General features: G+C 32.3%; 1 protein-coding gene across 2 annotated transcripts in view; it reads right to left on the bottom strand.

Annotated features, from left to right (window-relative positions):
- The window catches only part of Ift74 (intraflagellar transport 74), a 70,011-nt gene that overhangs the window by 20,704 nt on the left and 28,735 nt on the right, over positions 1 to 20,572 (bottom strand). For both annotated transcript variants that reach the window (XM_027930989.2, XM_071600441.1), the window contains 5 exons: positions 16,638 to 16,776; positions 14,836 to 14,898; positions 11,143 to 11,286; positions 9,738 to 9,778; positions 6,696 to 6,775 (listed from right to left, as the gene is read on the bottom strand). In XM_027930989.2, coding sequence (XP_027786790.2) covers positions 6,696 to 6,775; positions 9,738 to 9,778; positions 11,143 to 11,286; positions 14,836 to 14,898; positions 16,638 to 16,776 — 467 coding nt within the window. The remainder of the gene's footprint in view (positions 1 to 6,695; positions 6,776 to 9,737; positions 9,779 to 11,142; positions 11,287 to 14,835; positions 14,899 to 16,637; positions 16,777 to 20,572) is intronic.

Raw genomic sequence — 20,572 nt, 5'->3', positions numbered from 1 at the left:
TTTTAAACAAACTTTTGGCTTTAGATGTCATCCCACTTACTAACTATACATTCCCTGCAAAATATTTTAAATTCTGGCAGAAATATATCTTTAAAATTATGGAGACAAGGTCAGATAATTCTACTTCTGAATGCAAGAGGCACTTTAAAAAATATAATAAAAATTCTCTAAACATGTCATAACAGTTAAATAATCGCTAAAAGCCTCACCATTTCTAAAGAAAATAAAAGAAATATATGGACGATCTTTTCAACAGAGTAATATCAATCAGATGGTAGGACTAGTAGTCCTTGGCATATACTAAATGCAACATAAGGTCCTCAATTATTTTCTAAAGCAATGGTTATTAAACTTCAGTATGAGTCAGAACCACCAGGAGGGCTTGCTAACACACAAATTATTGTGCTCTGTTCCTGTTCCAAATTTAGTAGGTCTGGAGTAGGGTCTAAGAATTTGCATTTCTAAGAAGTTTCAGATGGTGCTGATTCTCCTGGTCAGAGATAATTCGACCATTTTAATGAAAAATACCAAGTGTAGTCTAATTAATTTCCACATTGAACAATAATGATTTGTTCCTCATCTGATATATAGTGAGAATACAGAAAGTAGAAATGAGTAAATGCCATTTATTATCCCAGATACCAGAAGACAAAAGCTTTGAAATTAAAAGATTATTTTGTATATATTTAGAGGAAATACTAATGGAAAAAACTTTCTAATATAAGCTTAGAAAACTATCCAGAAAAAATTACTCAAGTTTCAGTCTATAAGCTAACAGCATTAACAACACTATTAGCTAATATTTAGGATAACTTTTGAAATTGAGTATAATTCTGAGTCACACAGACACATATATCCTGCATTCAGCTAATCCTCATAATAAGCCTATAATGTAGGGACTATTATTATTTCCCTTTTAAAGATGAGAAAACTAAGGTAAAATTAGTTTAAACATTATGTCCAAGATTGAACAATAAAAATAGCACAGTTTGAACCAAGGTACTCTGGTTGCAGAAAAACACTAGTCTTCCTTAAATATTTTTTTTTTAATTTTACCTGATATAACCAACGAATAATAGCTCTTAACTGAGGTCTTAGAAATCTGACTATAAAGAAGTATCTTACAGACAAACTAAAGAAAAATATTACATTTTGTACTTTTACTACTCTTCAAAGATGCTTGTAAATTATAATAAATACTTTCAAAATTTAGAAAAGCAATCCAATGTTTCTACCTTATGTGTACTTCCATTATGATCTATGTTTATCACATCATAATAGCTATACATTTATATGCCTGTGCTGTTAATAATCTATGATAAGGGGGCTGGGGTTGTGGCTCAGAGGTAGAGCGCTCACCTACCATGCATGAGGCACTAGGTTCGATCCTCAGCACCGCATAAAAATAAAATATATTGTGTCCACGTATAACTAAAAAATAAATATTTTTTTAAAAAATAATCTATGATAAGACTTAAAACTGAATCCATATTTGGAGTACTGGACTCTAAGAATGAAGAAATAGTTTTTTTTGTTGTTGACTTTTTTTTTTTTTTGTGAGTAACTGTGCTCAAAAACCCCTCCTAGAGGTATGTGACTGTACTTTGTTAATTGTTCAATCTAATCTAATCTCTGTGTATGGATTCTTAGAAAATTAGCCCCACCTTGTGGTTAATGGTAATACTTCACATTCAGGCTTTTAAGAACAGTCCAAATTTTCAAACTGGGAAGAGATGAATATATTACCTTGACGGACAAAAATTAAAACACTTATATAGCTGGCACTGATAAGGAAACATGTTTATATACTGCTGCTGGTTGTATAAAATGGGTCAGCATTTTCTGAGAGGAAATTTGTAAAACCAAAATTATAAATACTATTCTATTCAAAATTTCACTTTTAGAAATTTATTCCCTACAAGTACTGCATAAGTAATAAGCATTAATATAGGATGTTTATTGCAGCATTTTTCTTGGAAATAGAAAAGCAGAAACAGTGTAAATGCCAATGTGGATACAGCAAATACTATACAAACATTACCATAATAGCGGCTAATGATTATCACAAGTGTTTCACATGCACTATAGGCGTTATTCTTAAGTCAGACTTCACAGCTCTAATATTAACAATTATTCTTTACCACTTCCCAGAATAAGGTATATATACTTTCATAAAATAATGTGCATTAAACATAGTTAAATGAAAAGACTAAAGCTCAAAAGAACTATGCAATATTACTCCATTTAAAAAATTAAAATTTGTAAATGCATAGAAAAAATGTAAAAGGCTAAACATCAAAGTATAAACAATCATTACCTCTGAGAACTCAGATTAAGTGTGAAAAGAGAGATGATTTTTTATTTATATACTTTTGTAGTACTTGAATTTTTCCACATTAAATACCTATCAGATTCATTTTTTTAATTATAATTTTTAAAAATAAAAATAAGCTGAGTCTTTAAAATAACTTTAACAAGAAAAATAATTTTTAGATTTTATTTTTTGTTTGTTTGTTTGAGATGGAGTCTCACTATATTGCCCAGGCTAGCCTCAAACACCTAGGCTCAACCAATCTTTTTGCCTCAGCCTGCCTGGTAATGGGGACTATATGTGCTAGCCACAGCAAATGTTTTTAAAAGCCGGAAGGGGTGTTGAGGCTAACTGCACAGTCAATGAAAGTACATGAAATGGTCATTTGGAACATAACACTCTCTCTCTCCTCTCTCTTTCTCACACACACACACACACACACACACACTTGTTAAAAGCCAATAAAATGAAGCATATCCAAGTGATACGTTTGGTAATTTCTTGGTAAAGATGGCAGATTGAACATGCATATCTAACACTGACCTCCTTCAAACTCCACTAAAACTATAGAAAAAATAATGTTTAAAGTATAAACACCTGCCAGGCATGGTGGTGCACGCCTGTGATCCCAGCAGCTGGAAAGGCTGAGGCAGGAGAATCGTGAGTTCAAAGCCAGCCTCAGCAACTCAGTGAGGTCCTAGGCAATGCAGCAAGACCCTGTCTCTAAATAAAATACAAGAAAGGGCTGAGGATGTGGCTTAGTGGTGAAGAGCCCCGAGTTCAATCCCTGGTACCTAAATAAATAAATAAATAAATAAATAAAAACTTCCAGCAACTCAGCAAAGAAAAAAAAAATTAGAAGATGGAAGTGGTAACTAACTTAGCAGACTTTTGAAAATCTAATCATAAACCTGCATTGAGTAAAGTTGAGAACCACCCTGCCTAAAGACTCAGCAATTTCACACAGTAGTAAAAACTAACCACTTATCATCTACATCCTAAAGAATGGATTATCAACAATCTTGAGTCAAGGAACTATTGAGAATACAGATAATACAGATAAATGTCTACTGCTTTACTGGAAAACATGAACCCAAGATACAAATCCTCTAGAATGAATGTAATAAACTCTTTGTAGTTAAATCCTCTTTGGGGAAGAGGATTTAACTACTTGCATCATCTTAAAATGAGGGGGCCCAAAGAAGTAACTAGAGCTCAATTTTCACCTTTAATTCAATTTACAACTCTTTCTCTGCTAAAATGTGGGTTATTTAGTTCATTTCAGAAACATTTACTTAATGTTTACTTTTTCAGATGCTGTATTGAGACTACCAAAGTCTTGAGGACTTTTAAAAGGGAAGCAATTTAGAGAGACCCTATCTCAAAATAAAAAATAAAAAAGGCTGGGAATGTTGCTCAGTGGTTAAATAACTCTGGGTTTAATCTCTGGTACCAAAAAAAAAAAAAAGAAAGAAAGAAAGAAAACAAGGAGGACAAACACATGAATAGATAATTGCAATATAAAGTAATCAATGCAGTGATATGTTCAAGAACAAACATGATCTAAAAACATGGAGGATGGTCACTCAGTCCCATTCAGAAAAAAGTCAGGGAAGGAAGTTAAAAGTTATGCTGAATGAGAGGATACCTGAGCTTAAAGGTCTTAAAGGATGAGAAATTAATCAGCTAAAAAAAAACAGGAAAAAAGAACATTCAAGATTAAAAAAAAAAAAACAAACAGTAGCCGCAAAGGGTTAGAGCATGAAACAGTTTGCTATATGGTTTCTAAATGTAAATTGTTAACACAAAGTGTGAAGATGATGAGGGGTGGAAGGGAAGGTCAATGACATAGAGTCTAGATTACAGAGGGACTAGTACGACATGCAAAAATTCTTTAACGTTATCTTATATGTCACTGGCCAATCACTGTTAAACAGAAGAATGACACAGAATCATATTTTACATAAATCACTCTGGCAATATTATGGTGAAAGAATCTGAGAGGGGGCAAGACTGGAGGTGGGGTGACCAGTTAGGAGGCTACTACAATAGTTCAGGCAGGAAATAATGAGGTCCTGAACTAACAAGTAACCTTCTAACAAGTAACCATCTAATAACCCCCCCTGTGCTGTTAAACCAATAATCTAAGATGATTACAATACAGCAGAACAAAAAAAGAATGCACTGATATATACATACACACATATGTATATATCACATATATACATGAATATATACATAACATACATCATATATTTAACATATATAAATGCTTTTTGCAACCATTACATAGAATTAGATTCTTTTTCTGCCTTAAAAAAAGGACAAAGATTAGAAAGCAAAAAGAGAAATGGAAGCTAAAATCCAAAGCATTCTGCACTTCATTTCTCTCAGAACTAGCAACTAATAATACATTGTTACCCCCACCACCCAAGACATTTTAGTGAAAAAATTTAGGAAGAGGAAAATTTAGAACATATCCTATGAAGCATCAAAAATCAAGAACATTATAAGATTTTTCAGAATAGTTTTGAATATATTAATAAAGAAAATCAAGAATACTAGTCTATATAAACAAAAGCAATGAAATTATTCAGTAAAGAAAATACTATGGTCTAAAGATATAATATATCAGTTAAGATAGGAAGAATAAGTCCTGGATATATATTATACAACACGATTACTATCAATTAATAACAATGTAGTATATTCTTGAAGATCACTAATAAGAGTGGATTTTGAATATTACTACCAAAAAATAAATGTGAGGTAAAGCATATATTAATTTTTATTGAGCCATTTTATAATGTATACATATTTGAGAATGTTATGCTATATGCAATAATTTTTGTTAATAAAAACAAATTATTAAAAATAAGTTCTTAACAATTTATTGTGAGTCTATCTTGCTATATGTGACTTTTAATATATATAAGCCCTGGTGAGATAGAATAATTATATTCACTTTTCATGAGAAAACTAGACTTGGGCAAATTCACTTACCTAATAATGAAGTTTTAATGTCTATCTGCTTTTGATGCCTTATTGAAAGCCACACACAGCTATATAAAAATTAAACTATTTAAATCTAAGAACATTTTTATTTCACAAATGCAACACTTCAAGTCAGAAGGTTAAAGCTTAGATTTAGGCAATGGAACTATGACTTTGGAGTCAGAGACCTTGGTTTAAATCTACACTTTATTCCTTACTAAAAAACAAAACTTTTTTGAGCTTCAACATGTATAAAATGGCTTAACAAGGCTTCACAACGTTCTTGGAAAGATGACAAAGCGACTATCCCAGGTAAGCAGTAGTAGGTAATGATATTATTTACAAATCAACTAAAGCATAATAAAATTTACATGCCACTTTAAAAATCAAAGTTAATGGGCTGGGATTGTGGCTCAGCAGTAGAATGCTCGCCTTGCAGGGGAGGGACCCAGGTTCCATCTTCAGAACCACATTAAAAAAAATAAATAAATAAAGGGACTATGTTGTGTCCATCTACACCTGAAAAATAAATAAAATTTCTTTAAAAAAATCAAAGTTAAAAAAAAATTAAAACAGACCACTCTTTCCTTGATGTTTCCTTAGCCATAATAATTACTTGTGCACATTTTATACCATGAGGTGGGCAAGATTATCCTGATCTTTCCCTCACTGACTCATAAGAATATACAATCAATTAATGATAAACTGAGAGAATATTACCTAGTTTGCAGTTAATGTGCCACAGGAAACCCACCTTTCTCTCCTTTATTAGAAAGAAGCTGGCCAGGAAACTATAATGCTCAACCTCTTCCTCTATCCAAACATACCACTATAGTTTCCAAACCCCCACCACAGAATTTCCACCTTTAGACCCTAAGCTTCCTTAGCTGTTCAGATCCCTGTGCTGTTTCTTTAAATCCCACTGTTGGAGAAAGTTGGGTGAAAAAGAAGATAATCAGTGCCTGCCACCTCATACATGAAACTGGCTGGGAAATTATTTTTTCTTGATTATTTGTGATAGCTGTGTCTTGATTCTCACCTCTTCAAACTCTACCAATTTCCTTAATACTGGACCACACTGAGGAAGTAAAACTTAGGAATCTACAATTATTTTACTTCTTTAAGAACCTGCTTTGTAAAACACTGAATAAATTCTTACCAATATGCAAACATGAGGTTATTACAAATTTTTGAACAAATCAAATAATTGCTTTAATGTTACTCATAATATTCAGCAGCATATAATTTAGTAAAATTAAAATGTAAAGAATTAAATAATAAATCCAAGGTAGTTAAATTATTGCTGAGATTCCAGATAATGCTATATTAATATTACTATAAAGCTATTAATCTACATCATAAAAATGTAAAAGTACATTAGATACATTACCTTGGTGTTCCTCTAAATCCATATCAAGTTGTCTAATTTCTTCAGTAAATTGATTTGTTTTTTCTTTTATATCTGTTAACCTGTTGAAAATATTATTTAATATATTTATGAAGATAATAGGATGCTCAGTAAAAAACAAAGATGTTAGGACATCTTTTCTAAGTTGCATAATATCTAGAAATAATATACCCTATTCTGAAGATAATACTAAAAGCCTAAAGAGAAAATCTTTTCTAGACCCGTTTTCATGATTCCTATTTAGAACACAAGTGAATTCTGAAAACACTAGGTTGCCAGGCTACAAGAATAAACTGTTCCTTTTAAGCTTGACTTGCATATTAGGAAAGTAGAAAATAGTTAGCAACCTTATTTTTGTAGGTTTGTAAAAAGTAAACTATGGTGGTACTCAGAAAGGGAATATTTACTCATGGTCAAAATTATACAGGTCAAGCCAAAAGCAGTGGCTCACACCTGTAATCCCAGTAGCTAGAGATGCTGAGACAAGAGGATTGCGAGTTCATAATTGGCCTCAGCAAAAAGTGAGGCACTAAGCAACTCAGTGAGCCCCTGTCTCTAAATAAAATACAAAATAGGGCTGGGGATGTGGTTCAGTGGTTGAGTGCCCCTGAGTTCAATCCCTGGTACTTAAAAAAAAAAAAAAAAAAAAAAAGATTATACAGGTCAAAATGTTGACAAAAAGCAGTAATACTTACTACAAAGCTAACAGCACTCAAGATAATGTCATACTAGAATAAGAATAGACATACATATCAATGTATTAAAATTGTAAGTTCAGAAATAAGATCATATGTGTGTATACAGACAAATGATTTAGGACTAGAGTGCCAAGAAAAATAAATAGGTAAACAATGGTATTTTCAACAAATATTTGAAAAAACAAAAGTAAAAAGTTATCCCAGCACTATGCACAAAAGAATAAAATTGTTCTGCTATCTCACATCATATATAATAATTAACACAAAACAGATCAGAGATTTAAATGTAAGAGCCAAACTGTAAAACTCTTAAAAGAAAGCTTAGGGACAAATCTTCATGACCTTGACATTGGTTTCTCAGACATGACACCAAGGGCTAGGGATGTGACTCAGTGGTAGAGTGCTTGCTTAGAATATGTGAGGCCCTGGGTCTGATATCCAGTAATACACACACACACACACCCCTCTAAAAACATAAGCAATAAGAGAAAAAAACATTTAAGTAGACATTATCAAAATTGAAAACTTCTGTGTTTCCAAGGACACGAATAAAGGAGGAAAATGATGACCCACAGAATGAGAGAAAATTTTTGCAAAGCATATATCTGATAACAGTCTTGTATTTAGAACATGAAGAACTCTTACAATGTAATAATAATAAAGCCCCCATTTTAAAAACAGGCAAGGAGTTCAATAAATATTTCTCTAAAGAAGACATACACATGGTCCATATACACATAAAATGAAGCTCAACATCATTAACCATCAGGGAAATGCAATTCAAAACCATAACAAGATACCACTTTATACCTGTTAGGATGACTAGAATAAAAAAAGACAGATAATACAAAGTAATGGTAAGGATGTAGAGATACTGGAACACTCATAAGCTGCAGGTAGAAATACAAAATGGCATAGTTGCATGACATCCCAAGCTTTTGTCTTCTGCAATCATTTGATCCTAATGGACTCCAACTCATCATGTTAAACAGAATACCACATGAAACAACAATTCTATTTCTGGATACACACTCAAGAGAAATAAACATGTATGTCCACACAAAAACTAGCACATGACTGTTCATACCAACATGATTCATAATAGCCAAAAACTGGAAACAAGCCAAACATCCATTACCTGATGAATGGATCAATAAATTATGGTATATGCATACCATGGAATATTATTTTAAAATACATAGAAATGAAATACTGAAATATGCTACAACAGAGATGAACCCTCAAATCATTATCTTAAGTCAACAGATCCAGTCCCATAGGACAATATACATATGATTTCTCTTATATGCAATGTTCAGGATAGGCAAATCTAGGGAGACATAAAGGAGATGACTGGTTCTAGAGCTGGGAAAGGGGCAAGGGAGGTGATGGTTAAAAGCTGTGGAACCAACCTAGATGCCCTTCAATAGATGAATAAATAAATAAACTGTGTGTATGTGTGTGTGTGTGTGTGTGTGTATATACACATATATACCCAGCTCTAGAACCAGTCATATATACATATACACACACACACATAGATATATTGTGTGTAGATATATATACATACATATATATATATATGTATATATATCTACACACACACACACACACACACACACACATATATACATATACAATGGAATACTACTCAGCCTTGAAGAAGAATGAAATTATGGCATTTGCAGGTAAATGGATGGAGCTGGAGAGTATCATGCTAAGTGAAGTAAACCAATCCCAAAAAACCAAAGGGCAAATGTTTTCTCTGATAAGTGGATGCTGATCCATAATGGGGTGGGGGGCAGCAAGGGAAGAATGGAGGAACTTTGGATTGGGCAGAGGGGAGGGAGAGGAGAAGAATGGGTGTGGGAGTGGGAAAGATGGTGGAATTAGATGGACATCATTACTCTATGTATGGGTAAGACTGTAAGAATGGTGTGACTCTACATCATATACAACCACAGAAATGAAAAGTTGTACTCCATTTGTATATAAAAAAAAGCTGTGAGGTTTTATTCAGGTGACTGAATTGTTCTAAAACTGACTGGGTTCTGGTTGCTCAACTCTGTAAATATACTAAAAAATTCTGAATTTTATACTTTAAATATGTGAAATATATGAATTATATCTTAATACAACTATTTATAAAAAGCACTTATACTATTCAATGGCTCTAAATTAAACACTCATTTACTCAAAGAATAAAACTGCAAACTGCATCAGTATCCTCAATGTAAACCATACGAAAAATACCTAGAACAATATGTACTCTTGAACTTTTAGAATGTAATTTAGGAGATGAGAAATGAACATAAAATGTACTTACTGTCTCTCCATGCTGGCTATTTCCTGATTATCTTCTTTAACCTATATAGGCATAAAAAGAAAATAGTATTTAAAGAATAAGTTATTATTAGGCTACCTTAAGGAGAATTTCCTTCTAGGGTATGTTGTATTAAAATGTCAAATCTAGTATTTTCCTTGAAATCTATTATTTAGAATTCTACCTTTGAAGGTATATAGAACATCACTAAGGAATTATTCAGATTCCATCCTGAGTAAAAACTGAAATACACAATTGTATCCACAAGGCACCATCAGATTCATATCTCTTCAGACCTGGATCAATTAGCTGATATAAGTATCTAGAATTTGAGACCTTCCCATACCCTAGGATAAGGTTGCCAGATTTTTTACAAGCCCTGTTAAAACAGAATTTCAGATAAACAATGAATAACTTTTAGGGTACATGTGCACAATGTAATATTTGGAATATACTTACCTCAAAAATATCTTTCTCCATATATATATATATACCTATACCTATCTAGATACAGATATATGAATTTTAGGTGGCTTGTATGAAATTCAAATTAACTAGCTATTCAGTATTTTACTTGGCAATCCTAGCCCAAGATTACTCTCTCCTTCATTGCTTCCACCGACTTCTTCCTAAGAAACTTTAGGAGTTTTAAATTTTAATATATTTCATAAGATTATAAAAAACCCACTGCAATCCAAATCCACTGGGCTCAAACCTAGACTACAAAGGAGTTCCTGACTAGAGCTATGTTCAAATATATATTCTAGTCTCCCAAGGACCCTAGAGTTAGGGTATCTCAGGATAAATATGCTAATTATAACTTATAACTAAAAGTTAGCCTTGAGGTACAAAGCAAGCCACTAAGTACATGTGACATGATTCTATGACATATAATTTCATAAGATATCTTAATTCTATTTCCTTCATGGAGGCACTGATACTAACAACTACCAAAAGTCATTAGACTTGGGATATTTCATTTCTAAGTGAAAGGCCTAAAACAAATAATGGAATACATCATATCTTCAGTAAGATTATATAACTATTTAATCATCAATAAAGAAGAGTTTTGATGTTTCCTAGTTAAGGATCCAAATATGAAATGGCCAAAATATGCAAAATGGCCATATAAAATGAGGATTTTACCAAAAAACAAAACAAAGCAAAAAAAAAAAAACAGTTCATGTGAGAACATGATTTTTCTCTAAATTTTCTTGATCAAGTATTTCATATTTAGGTGAAATTAACTTTTCACTATTGTTTTTACACAATAAACTTGTACCCACAAGGCACCATCAGATTTTCTAGTGCTTATTGGTTTTACTGTGCATGTCCCTTAAATAAAACAAATCAACACATTTAATAAAACCCAAACTATTAAATTTAAGTATAGTTTTTTTTTTTTTACCTGCTTAAGTAATCTCTCTCTCTCCTCCATTGGAGATCCCATGCTTTTGTCTTCTGCAATCATTTGATCACGATGGGACTCTAACTCATAAAGTTTTTCGTGCAGCAATACAGCCTCCTGTTTTACCTGGGAGTGTGCTATTTCCTAAGGAAAACAAAAGGGGAAATTTAATTAGGGTCTTTGTAGGTTTAGATGAGGTCATTAAAGCCTAATCCAATATGATCGGTGTCCTTATAAGAGAAGAGACCACAGAGACACACAGTGAGAATGCCATTGATAGATAGTATAGGCAGAGACAGAAGTGAGGCAGCTGGCAGCTTTGCAAAGAATGCCAATGACTGATGGCCACCACCACAAGCCAGGATAAAGCAAGGAAGAATTCTATCCAGTTTCAATGGAAACATATCTCTGAAGATACCTTGATTTCAGACTTCTAGCTTCCAGACTGTGAAATTTTTTTTTTTTTTTTTGTTCCTTTAGGCCACCCAGTTTGTGACCCTTTGTTATGGCAGAACTAAGAAATTAATACATGAAAGTAGAATAGTTATTATCTATTCTCTACTATTCTACTGCTCACAATAAGAAAATAAGAATGAGATAAAATTTTTATTAGATAACAAAAGGATCTAGGAATAATGGTAGTGACAGTGATGATTAATTGACATTTGAACCTATTATTTCTTGAGCATTTGTTCCTGCCAAGCACTGTACTCCACATGTACTTTATATGCTATCTCTAATACTGAAGCATTGTTCTAGGAGGTAGAGTTATTACTATCACCTCCATTTGACAGATGAAGAAACCGGGGATATGAGGTCTAAATAATTTTCCAAGTTAACAGAGATACAAATGGTTATATTGATATTTGAAACCAAGCCCACAGCATAAATGAAAACAAATTCTTTTAAAATATGTTTTTAGTTGTCAATGGACCTTTACTTTGCTTTTATTTCTATGTGATGCTGAGAATTACACCCAGTGCCTCACGCATGCTAGGCAAGTGCTCTACCACTGAGCTGCAACCCCAGCCCCAAATTCTTTGTTTTTCCTTCTCCATTTATTTATATTTTCTAGTGCTAGAAATCAAACCAAAGGCACCAAGGCCTGATATATGCTAGGCAAGTGTCCTAGCACTAAGCAACAATCCTAGCTGCATGACCAAATTCTTAAGAGGGAAAACCTCTTTTTTTGAAAGTAGAAGAAATCTTTAAAAAAGGAAAATGTAGGCAAGGGAAATATATGAAAGTCCATAAACAATGAGATGGATATATATATATATATATATATATATATATATACACACACACACACACACACATATACAATTTAAGAAGATTAGCTTTAGAAAGAGAAAGAAAAGGTATGATAATAAAACATATATAGAACGGCAGATATTTTGAGGTATTCTTTTTCTTAATAATACCTCTTTCCTTTTGCCTAACAATATGATACACTTGTTCAAACTCTATGTTGCTAAAACTGTTCTTGAAGACTCAAGCTTATTTTGACACTTGTTTTTTTTTTAAATATCCCTGTGAACTAAGTATGAGAATACAGAGTAGAGAACACAAATTAGATATTAAATAAACACTAGTCAACTGACAGCTATCTGACATGTTTCTTGAACAACAAAATCAGAATAAACAAATAAAAATAAAAGAATTCTGGCAGAAGTTAAGTAGAAACAGTGACCTGTGTTTTCTTGATTTGAGAATATGGTTAATGTTTCAAAACTTATTTTAGGCATGTATATACAATGCCAAAGAATAGTGGCACCAATTAAAAAAAAATACAACTAAACTAAGGTTAGAGCTCATGGTTTTTTCTAAGGAAACTAAATTTGTCAAGTGAAATGAGACTTCACTCTCCAATCCACTTCAAAAGACAATGAGAAATTCTTCATGCCAACTATATTAATATTAAATGTGGTTCTTCTTCCTTAAAGCATATTTCCATTAGCACAGAAATCCAAGGAAAATAATTGTGGACAACTAGACAGAAAAATCAACTCACTATTTTTAAACAGCACATTCTAAAAAGAAAGAATTATAAATTACTCATGCTTTTTTTTTTTTTTTTACAAGGGAGAAGTCAAACTACAACTTACCAAACTAACTACAATGGGTTACTAATCCTATTATCATATCTCTCTTAGTCTGTAAAGGCAAGCAAAACAGTATACTGAACTGAACTTTGAGGTACAGACAGTAAGTACACTGAACTGCCACAGATATGAAATAGTAATTCACAGGAAAAAAATCCCACCAGCTAACAAATATATAAACAGAGACACAACTTCATGTATAAATACATGAAAATTAAGACAAAGTAATAGTCAGGTGTGGTGATGCCCACCTGTAGTCTCAACTATTAGGAAGGCTGAAGTGGAAGAACTATTTGAGCCCAACAGTTTAAGATCACCCTGGGCAACACAGCAAGACCTCATCTTAAAAGCAAAAACAAAAACAAAAACAAACAAACAAACAAAAAAAACAGACCAATAAACTGAAAAGTTGTATAATCCTTGCTGTTAATGAGTGTAGGAGAAAATAAACTCTCAGATAAGTTACTCTAGGAGTAAAACTTGGAGCAATATTTTGAGAAGTAATTTGGCAATCTCAACATTTTAGAAGTGTATACTTTTTGGTTTACTGTCAGAAATTAATCTTATGATATGTAACTTTGCATAAAATATGCTTTCACTGGAGCATCATTGAGTGTTTCAGAAAATTACAACTAAATTATTCATCTACAATACTGTTATAATCATGCAACATAATACCATACATTAAAATAAGAGGAATCTCTAAAATGATGTAAAATGGACATTCCATAGATGATGTTGGGCTGTAGACGAAACTCAGCTGTAGAGCACTCAACTAGCATACACTTGCCCATGTGGTGCTGGGTTCAATCTCGGACCCCCCCGTCCCCCACCACACAAATAGATGACAATGTAAAGGTGAAAAAAAAAAAAAAAAAAACTCAGATAGCATATGAGCATTTCAGGTATGAATCCCATTTGAAGTTTTCCACAACTTTAAAACCAAGATAGAATTATAGGATTGTTGTGAAGATTAAATGACCTTGCTAGTGATATGTGTTAAGAGCTCAAAAGTAACAAAGGAAGCACTCAATAAATATCAGTTCTGTCTAGAGAAGGGACAAGAAAGACATTTTTGCTTTCATCTTTTTTGATTTTTTAAATCATAAACATGTTTCGTGAATTGAAAATTGCTTTAGATAAACAAGAAAACACAAGCTTTTTACATCCTGAAAGTAATTAACTAATCCCTCTCCCTTTCCATTTGTTTATAAGTCTCTTGTGCACATATTTATTAACTCACAATTATATTTTTGCATTTCCCAACAGAACAGAATAATTGGTTTTGTATATGATACATAGATAAAACTAATTTCTTATCCAACCAAAATCTTTGTGGTATACAATGGGAGGAAAAATTACTGAACTCCTGTTAGTAAACTGATAAATAAATATCTACATACTTTATAAGTTCCATTAAGGAGGCTAGGGATATAGCTCAGTTGGTAGAGTGCTTGCCTCCCATGCACACGGCCCTGGGTTCAATCCCCAGCACCACTAAATAAATAAATAAATTCCATTAACAATCAGCTAGATTATCTTTTTGTAATTAAGTTATATAAGTACTCTTATTTGATTTTATACTTACAGTTTCCATGCTCTCTTTTTTCATGTTCAGTGAATCTAGTTGTTGCTGAAGTGTATCTAATTCCTAAGAAGGGGGAAGAAAAGGCAAGTAGAAATTACAATAAGAATTTCTATTTCATTTTCATTTCAAATTTACACAGTAAATTTTGAAAATATCTTCAATTGATATCTTGCATATTGACTAGAATTTATTAACATTTCAATATTTCTAATTTTTACTGATTCCTTTAAAAACTTTGCCATATACCTTCAAAAAAAATTTGTAAGCTTGTCAAATGTGGCTAGATCTTTTCATGATGAATCATTATGGTGTTCTGATAATTTTAATTATCAGAAGCTTTAAAATTAATGATGTCATTGCTTAAAATTCAGATTTTTTTTTTTTTTGGTCCTCACAGCAGGAATTTTATTTGGGTTGTCAGAACTTCTCCAGCCACTGGAGTCTGGGCTGTCCCTGACCACTGCCTGTTCACAGGCTGAACCAGCTGGGGATACTGCCTTGCCAGGGGTTGCTGCTCTTAATTTTGATTTTTAACCACATTTTTAAAAATATTTTGCTCATATCCTAGGATAAGATCCTTGTTATGGTTGGATGTGAGATATTCCCCAAAACCTCATGTGTGAGACAATGCAAGAAGGTTCAGAGGAGAAATGATTGGGTTGTGAGAGTCTTAATCCAATCAGTGAATTAATCCCCTGATAGGGATTAACTGAGTCATAACTGACGTGGTAGGGTGTGGCTGGATGTGGGAATTGGGGGTATGGCTTTGGGGTATACATATTTGTATCTGGAGAGTGGAGTCTCTGCTCTCTGATTACTAAGTGAGCTGCTTCCCTCCTCCCTCCAGCCCTGAGGAATGGCGCCTGCTACATATGGATTAAGACCTCAGAAACCAGGAGCTGCAAATAAATGTTTTCTCCTCTGCAATTGTGTTGGTGGGTCCTTTAGTCACAGCAGAAAAAAAGCTAAAAAAATCCTTAAACTGATTATTCATTATAACCCTCAGAAAAATTAAGTATACCTTGGTCCTAACAAAGTATTTGGTAACTATTGTGTCATATCTGTAATATTTCTACAATATTTTTCTTCAAAGCTTCATTTAATCTTTTTGTTTGTTTTATTTTTGGTGCTAGGGATTGAACCCAGGGCCTTATGCATGCAAGGCAAGCACTCTATCAACTGAGCTAATATCTCCAGCCCCACTTCATTGTATCTTATAAATTTTGTCTAAAATAAAAGTTTAAACTAAAATGTCACAGAAGGAAATATCTGAGAAACTAAAACAACAGTCATTATGGGCATTTACAGGGCCTAAGTCTTGCTAACATTTTAAGGAACAGCTAGATATGAAAGGCACCATCATAACTGAACACTGAAAGTATTATCAATGACCCCTCAGTAGCCACCTAAATTGTTACTTACCTAACATGATTAGGGAACAATAACCATTCAAACTGAGGACATAACAGGTGAAAGAGTTGCTGTTTATTAGACAGGAAGAAAAAGAAAGCTAATATCCATATGGTGGCTCCTTTAGTTCATGAGGTCTTTTAAAGTTCTCATTAAAAAATCCATAAAAATGCAAGCATTTTCATGTATCTTTATGATATATAAAAATGAAGAATGCATAGAACTGAACAAATAATAATTATATAATGTTAATTAGCAGAAGATCTTGTTAAAATGAATACTCTGATCACCAGATCTAGTCAAGCTCAGGGGATGCTAATGCTGTTTGATTTTCAGATGCTTTTAGTAGCAAGACTGATATATGCCTAGCACATTATAGTAATTAATATTACCTGCAACAGTTTCTCATTTGTGGTTTTCATCTCTATGTACTTGACTTGTTTTTCAGGAGACATATTTCTAATAATACCATCTGCTGCTTGTTTTTCTTGTTCAACTTCTTCTTCTACACTTCTAATTTGTTTTTCTTTCCTGAAATCAAAAACGCACAATATTTCCTTTACTATATTGAGGGAAAAACTCAAATAATTCCAGTTAGGTCTTAATTTAATAGAGTACCTAAAGATATTGAAACAGTGGTCTTCATAAACACAGGCTTATTTTTACATCTTTCTCTTTTCCATCTCCAAATCCTATTTCTATATTCTTTATTTTACTTTACTAAGAAAACAGATTAGTACAGAAGATCCTTAAGTCCTTATACATGTGAAGATACATTTACAACTTTTGTTGTCATACACTAGAGACAAATATAAGATAGTTAAGTTTTAGAATCATGGTTTTCTTTTCTTTTTATTTTTAGTTGTAGATGGACATAATACCTTTATTTTGTTTATTTAGTTTTTTTATGTGGTGCTGGGGATCAAACCCAGTGCCTCATGCATGCTAGGCAAGCACTCTACCACTGAGCCACAACCCCAGCCCAGAATCATGGTTTTCAAACATCCTTTAGTCACAGGAAATCTTTGAACAAATGAAAACTTGTATAGAAATCTGACAAGTAAATCAATGCAGCTTTGACTGAATTGGCAAGTACAATTTGATTTTTTTTAAAAAGAAACCATACCTTTAGATTAATGGTAAGCTTTACTTAGTTGGGCATGGTGATAATATACCTATAGTTTCAGTTACTTGAGGGTCTGAGGCAGGAAGATCGAGCCCAGAAGCTCAAGGCCAGCCTGGGCAATATAGCAAGACTCCCCATCTCTTAAAAAGCATTAGTAACAACAATGAAAATGGTTGAGCATGAGGCTCATTGGTAGACTAACTGCCTAGCATGCTGGATTTGATCTAGCATCATGATAAACAAGCAAATAAATATCTATAATATTATGCTTTGGGCTAGGTTGTGGCTCAGTGGTAAGGCACTTGCCTAGCATGTGTGAAGCATTGGGTTCAATTCTCAGCACCACATATAAATAAATGAATAAAATAAAGATCTGTCAACATCTAAAAAACTTTTTTTTAAATATTATGCTTTGCTTAAATTCCCTTTACCTACCAATTTAATTAAAATAGTTATCTAATAAATTATCACTATTTTAGAATTATAATAGTTTAATCTCTCTAGAAATATAAATGTTAAGTAACAGTGAAGTTAATTAGAAACAATAACCATCTTATCATATAATTACAAGAAATACCAGTGTTGTGTGCCTTATGTGTAAAAAATAGAGTAGATAAAGTTTCAGGAAAAAAAAAATAGTTGAGACAGAACCTGTGTAAATACTTAAAGATTTTCATATAAAAGCCTGATTTAATGTATTTACAGTCTCAACATCTTAAAAGTTCTAATTTGGCTTCAAACTCTGATTAATCTATCACGATTTACTGTATTCTGTTCATAGATATCAACTACAGTTTCACAATCACCAGCTAAGCCCAGTGGATGCACAGATCCCCATATTCTTCTACTCACCACTAGCACAAATAATCTAAACTCCAAAATTTTCCAACAAACATCATCTTGAAATAACCAAATGAAAGATGAACATAATGAGACAGATAACTAATGCATTCCCTTTGAATTTTAATTACAATAATATAACAAATGCGTTTGCTGTTATTACAATTTACATAGGTATATGAGTTCACAGAACTTCTAAGCAGAAAGTATCATCTGTTTAAATCTGTTTTATTGAGCAAGGATACAAAAGCCCCATAGTATCAATCTTTTAGAACTAAATCATTCTAAATTTCGTGATTATTCTACTATAGTTAGATGGGAACTAATGTTGTAGAGTTTCCCATTTTACAGACAGGAAATTATAGCATAAGGAAGGTAACTGATTTTCTGAAGGTCATATAATGGCCAACTGACAGGTCTTTTGGTAATTTGAGCACTTTGCTCCTATTTTAACTTGGCAGTAAAACAACCTGTGAAGGTGTCATAAAAATGAGTAAATAACAAGTTGAAAGGAAATGGAATCCAAACATAGTGTTATACTTTTTCAATTTGTATCTTTCTAAATACAAAATAGCTTTAGGACTAACAAGTTACTTTAGAAACAATATATCTTTAAAAAAAAAAAACCTTCTCAATATCATACACTTTAAGTCACAAAGTTAAATTGTCAATTTGTCAATATTTTGATAACATTTTGAAGAGTAAGAAACATAATTGTTGCTTAGTGCGGTGAGGCTGACTTTGAATGTGCAGTCATCCTGTCTCAACCCTATCTCTAAATAAAATACAAAAAAAAAAAAAAAAAAATAGGGCTGGGGATGTGGCTCAACGGTCGAGTGTCCATGAGTTCAACCCTGGTACCCAAAAAACAAAAAAAGGTTAAGCAAGCCCCTTCCTTGTTGCACTGAAAAAGTCAAAGAAGAAATTTTTCTTCTAGTCAATCTTTTGCTAAGGAAGTTCAGCTTTTTTTTTTTTAATCACTTATTCACTGGGTACAAAGGTTAAGACAAAGTGAAATCATATGACATACTTTTTTCTATGTGAGCTCCTCTGTGCCCAGCTCTAATGGTGTAGAAGAAACCGAATAAATTTCTTCAGCACACCAGTCTCAGAGACAAAAGGAAAAAGTAAAGGTAAGATGATATATATTTATAGGTTTGGTTGTTGCTGAATTTTAAAAATTAACTGTGTTAAATCTGTACAACAATCATTGCCTTTAATAAGTAATGAAAGAGCAGAAAATGTGATTATATTTTCACATGGTCTACCTCAAAAATAATATAAACCTAAAACACAACCAAGAAATCTTTCCCAAATAAAATTATAATGAAATATAAAGTAACTATTTTTTCTTTGAAGAACAAAAGGTTAAATCTATCCACTCAAATTCATAAACTTTTTATTTTGAAATATAATATTAATGGAGCATTTAACTGAAAAACAAATGTGCGAGAGGAAAAGAACCGCTAATAGAAACTATTGAAACTGGGAAACAATTATTATCCTTACTTGTGTTTTTTTTCCTTAAAGTTTTCCATTTCAAGTTTTTAAATTTGCACTCATATACACAAAACCAAGAACAAACAAAAATAATCTATAAAACTGGTAAGGACAGGAATAAAGTTAACCATCAATCATTACCATCTTACTCCAAATACACTGAATTCTGGCACAAATAATTAAAGCAGGTAATGAGAAAATTATGTATGGATTTCATTTAACCTATATAATTGTAACATCCATTTATTTCATGGCATATAGTAACACATCAATAACAAAATCCCTGAACTTGTACTTTAAACCTCATTAAGAATATGACTTCTTTTTTTATAACTTATCATTTCCTGTCTAAAGCTCTTTTTTTTTATGTGAAGTGTACATTGTAAGCTATGTAAAAGGGCTCTTAATTTTATGAAATAATTTTAAAAACTGATATTCTACTTGGTTTCTATTTTTATTAGTTCTAAATAATCATTACATAAAACTCAAAATAATATTTCAAAATGAGAAGAAAAATTCCAAAAGAAGAAAAACAGAAAATAACTGTTTTCTTTTTAAATCAACTTTTTGAAAGTGTACATTGACTCATGAACAATTTCTTCATAATCTTCTGACTTGCCACTCTGCGGAGATGATTTCTTAAAGGCAGACAGCAATACTGCCTTTCAGTGTCGTGATGATCAATAGTCACTCTGTCTCTAAAATTTTTCCCGCTCTCAAAAGGCACACAGATATGTGGCTCAGTGTATTTCACAACTTTAGATCTAATAATGCTTTAGATTTGTTGAATGTTTCCTTGTACAGAACCTTGAACTGAGCATATGCTGTTTTTAAGTCTAGAATTTATCAAGAGGAAGGAAA

The sequence above is a fragment of the Marmota flaviventris genome, chromosome 13, assembly GCF_047511675.1.
Source record: "Marmota flaviventris isolate mMarFla1 chromosome 13, mMarFla1.hap1, whole genome shotgun sequence".
NCBI classification, from domain to species: Eukaryota; Metazoa; Chordata; class Mammalia; order Rodentia; family Sciuridae; genus Marmota; species Marmota flaviventris.
Note: the sequence above shows the minus strand (reverse complement) of the source record. Positions and strands in the feature narration are given on the sequence as shown.